This window comes from Cynara cardunculus (genome assembly GCF_001531365.2).
Source record: "Cynara cardunculus var. scolymus isolate 2C chromosome LG 2, CcrdV1, whole genome shotgun sequence".
Taxonomy (NCBI): Eukaryota; Viridiplantae; Streptophyta; class Magnoliopsida; order Asterales; family Asteraceae; genus Cynara; species Cynara cardunculus.
Genome location: NC_037529.1, coordinates 18,271,677 through 18,276,487, shown reverse-complemented (window position 1 = coordinate 18,276,487; position 4,811 = coordinate 18,271,677). Strand labels below are relative to the sequence as shown.

Here is a 4,811-nt window from a genome sequence, read left to right as displayed (position 1 = left end):
TATATTTTTTATATGAGAATGCTCATTATATTACTTGGTGATGTAGTTATTTATCTGTCGTCTTGTTGTTACTACTATCAAGGTTTGACGCACCCCTCTAATTACAATTCAAATATTATAGAATGTTACAATAAAGTGTAGTCTTTTTTTTATTAATTTAATATATGATATGTGGGTCGACCCCACTTGATATTAATTTTATTTTTTTATAAGGAAAAATCCATTATCTTAGTTTGGTGATGTGGTTCTTCATGCATCGCCTTGAACTTCCACTATTGTTGCTACAACTTACGTACTCCTCTAATTTTCACTTGAAATACTATAGAACGTTTCTTTTTCATAACTTCAAATGAGATTTCAATTAAATTTGTTACAAAATTAGCATCGTAATTTTGTCACCTTATATGAGATTTCAGTTAGAACTGTGACTTCTAATTAAACAAACTACTAACATTAGTCAAACATTTGTAGATTGCTTTGTAACACAGTTCTCGAGCATAGTTAGATAACTTAAATTAACATACTGTTCTAATATTGTGGTCAACTTCTCTTAAAAAAATTAATATTAATGAGTAGTTGTCACACACATCTATCAAATTTTTTTAGAAGTGGACTTCAAATTTTAGTCTATAAAATTTCTTTTGAAGATGGTATTATGACTACTGTGCAATGCACGGTTGGAACACTAGTTAAGTTGGTAGCAATTTAATTAATACATTAGTTGGTTTAGTATTGATGGAGATATCAAAGGATATTTAGAACTACGCATTTTTAATGTTGGATCATTGGATGCTTGATTAACCATACTTTTGTTTTGAGTTTGGATCTTACATATGATCAGGAGTAGTTTAATAACGAAAATGTAAATCACATTCGATATATTGTAAATTTCTTTTATTCATTTTAAATATAACAAAAATAACAAGAATAAACCGGTATAAGAAATTGAAAATTATAAGTTAATAAAACCGACATTAGATCACGTGAGGGTCTAGAATTTTGATTGAATTTGATAAACAACATTCTTGTCCACTTGAAAAGCCTTTGCAAGAATGTCTCTAGCGATATCTGGGTTAGAACCAAACACTGCATTTGCAATGGTGATGGCACCCGGATTTTGGCTACTCAAAGCTGCAATAGCAACGGCATATCCATTACCGACGTTCCTTTGGAAGTGAATCAAACCTTGTGGGAAAACGAAAACATCACCCTTTTGAAGTCCTTTAGTGATAAGACGGTTTTCAGGGTTAGATGTCACAAAACCGACTTCAATATTGCCTTCTAGGACCGTCAAGATTTCAGTGGCCCTAGGGTGTGTGTGGGGAGGGTTAATACCCCATGGAGCAAAGTCAATACGAGCCATTGAAATTCCAAAAGTATTGAGTCCCGGTAACTCTGCTACAGTTACGACAGTCACATTAGACCCAACCGCATTTGATGTATCTCCCATAAGGTGGAGTCCCCTAAAAAAGAAATCATCTGCTTGCACAAGCTTTGGATCTTTGCAGAATTCACCATTAACGAATACTATGACAACAAAAGCAAAAAAATCATAAGCACATGAAGATTTTCAAATCATAAACGTAGGACCATTTTCAACATTTCAAGATTATTTTTTTACCTCGGGGATTTGGAGCAGCAACACAAAAATCTTGGAGAGGACTTGGGTCTGAAGCCATAGCAAGTGAACAACTTGCGATGAGGAGACTAAATAAACACAAACGAGATGCCATTTTTTGAGAAGTGAAGTTTTTCTTTGATGAACGTTGGTAGCTCGAGAAATATGTGAGATAAAGTATGGAATTTTGTGATGTTTTTATAGTGAAAACAAAATTTAAAAAACTAATAAATGACTTCTTGCCCTTAATAATATAAAAAAAATGTAGAACGAGTACCACAATGATATAGTCATCAAATATGTCAACACATTGGATACATTCAATTAATCATGTTGCTCGTTCAATAAAGACAGATGATTAATGTGGGTATGATCCGTTCAACTAATTTCATTTTTTAATTGTTTCCATATTTTAGAGTTATTTTGAAGGAATGTTGAACGTTTATTATGCATTAATTTATTTGGTCGAAAAGTTTTGCTCTTTTTAAATTGAATTCAAGACCCAATATCACAATATATACGCTCGGCTCTAATTGTACGAAGGGTTAAAATACATATTTAGGTGCCCAATTTTGAAAAGGCACTATGAAAGAAAACTTTGTCGTTGTAATAGTTCTCAGAAGTTTCGACTTTGTTTGTTTAAATTTTAACAATTTATTATTATATAAAAGGTTTATGAGTTTGAATTTCCTCCTTAAAACATAAGTGTGATAACCGGGTATTCAGTGTTAATTTTAGGGATAACTTTTGAAAAGAGTTAAATAGTTGACGGTTTTGATGTGTTAATGTGCTTAAATTATATTTAACCACCGTTTCATTATTTTAAAAGAGTATTATTATGATATAAATATTTTTATCTCATGGGGAGGTGGAAAAGCAAGTAACAAAAAGAAAGTTGATAAACTTCTGTGTGTGTTATTTTGTGTGYAGAGCAAAGAGRACTGTAAGGGGAAGAAGAATTTGATTCTATGATTTCTACTTGAAATTGTTRTTGTGTTAATTTATCCTTATATCATCTTCATCTACGTGAACATAAGGTGAGTTTAATTTTATGAACTTTCCTTATTTGGAAAYTGGGTATAGAACCATATGGTTYTTTATATGAGATTCCGTCATAAAACAGTTTKGATGCTATAGTAGGCMTAAATTGTGGGGTTTTGTTATGGTTATATCATGTGYGGAAATAAGRGTGRCATATCAAAKAGAGGTGTATTTTAGGTTATAAGGRTGGCATATCAAAGAGAGGTGTATTTTAGGTTATAWGGGTGGCATATCAAGGAGAGRTGTATACCAGGATAAARGTGGCATATTAARGAGACGTGTATACCRGGATAAGGGTGGCATAATCATCGAGTTATAAGAATMTGGATTTTGAATCACGTATTCATAATTATCGCATCCTTATGATGCGRTAACTTGGGGTTGTCGCATCTGTGTGATGCGATAACTTAGAGTTATCGCATYTGTATGATGCGATGAATTGATTCCTATGATKCGAGAAGTGAGATTTATCGCATCCTTGAGATGCGACAAATTGGTTCATCGCATGATAGTGATGCGACAAGATTATATTTGTAGTGTTAATGTGATGCGATAAATTGTGGACYTCGCACCAGTGTGTTGTGAGGGAAAAAATGGGATTATATTAATTTGTCATGCGAGGACCTATATAATGTGACAAGTTGACTAAAAACGTGTTTATTAAAGAATTTGATTATTTTGATGCGATAAATTAGGTTTGTTATATTAAATAAATGTACATTTGTTATTTTACAAATAAGAGTTTAAAAATGTGATTTGGTGATTATTCACCTTATAATTGTATCAAAGAGATTTCTCACTAGACCTCAAGGTCTAACCCTCTTTTTGTGTTTTAAAAATATGCATTACAGATCGGGCACAACTAGAGGACAAGGGGAAAGCGAAATTGTGAAATCTTATATTATGTTTGCATGGATTTTTGAGCTAGCTTAATCTTCTTTTGTTTCTGAATGCTTGATATGTATTCATACATTGTATAGAGATCTTGTGGAAAAGTTAGCTRYTTTGTAATATAGCTTTTGTATGTTTGGGACSRAAGATGTAAWTTTGTATTTTTGATATATGAAATACATGGTTATATGCAAATGTGATCTTGGYGTGTTACATTAAGTATATCACATTCTACTATCTTTCTCATTTTGTATACATATGTRTTCACATTCACTTATGCACATATATCCCCACCAAAAAAAGCCCATCATGTTCATCTGATTATATGTGTTTGTGAACATTAATCTCACATGTTCACCCATCATGTGGTTTATATCTCTTCTTACGTTTCTCACMATAACTTCTCTTCTCACGTGATCATTCATCAGAGAGATCAGTTTGCTTMAAATTGAGTTACTATACATTGAATTAAATTGACAAGGTTGGTTGAAGTAGTCGRGTTTTGATCACTGCTAGAAATAATAATGGTTTAAATAGGGTTTCTAAAAATGAATTTATTTTTATTACTGAATGCGCAAAAGAAATAAATTTAGTTCTAAGAGATCGAATGGGTAAATGGCTTAAAAATATTCCTAAATCACTTTAAGTAATAAACGTTATCTTAATATGTGAATTCGTTCCTATGTTGTCCCAAAAAAAATTCTGTCTTCTTTGATTTGAAGGGAGGTCAACATTTTTTAGTATTGACTTAATTAATTATATCTTTCATTTCTCTCTCCTTAATAAATGGATTAGGTGTTCTTTTGTAATCGTTGGACATGATGTACAATGAAAATTTGGGACAACTCGATCACTATTGACCCATTTAACCCATGCTGAAAACTTTATCAATTTAATGATTCATCAACATTTCATTTAAGTCGGGTTTTTTCGGAAAAGTTCTTTTTTTCTCTGGGGACAAACACATTGGCGGATTCACAACAAATGGGTAGGGGGCACAGGCCCCCAACAAACCCCAKGAGTAGTTTATTTGTATTTTTATTTTTGTTAACCTAAAACTATTAATAGGTTCGGAACAAATAAAAGTTAGACTCAATTCTAATTCTTGTCATCTCATTTAGAACTCTTACTTGAAGGGGTCATTATTTGATCAATTAAACTCTAMTTCCTCTAACTTCTAASTGTCAACCCATTCAAATTCATTTTATTTCTCTTGTTTTGTTTGCTRTAATACTAATGAATAAGTTATTTTATTCAATTA

The 4,811-nt window shown here is 31.8% G+C and overlaps 1 protein-coding gene across 1 annotated transcript; it reads right to left on the bottom strand.

Moving 5' to 3' along the window:
- Window positions 1–954: 954 nt before the first annotated feature.
- Window positions 955–1,779, bottom strand: LOC112506961 (putative germin-like protein 2-1). The gene is made up of 2 exons (XM_025111313.1): window positions 1,622–1,779; window positions 955–1,527 (listed from the first exon to the last, which is right to left on the bottom strand). Exons 1-2 carry the CDS (start codon window positions 1,731–1,733, stop codon window positions 992–994), a joined length of 648 nt encoding a protein of 215 aa, XP_024967081.1. The 5' UTR covers window positions 1,734–1,779; the 3' UTR covers window positions 955–991.
- Between the last annotated feature and the right edge of the window lie 3,032 nt (window positions 1,780–4,811).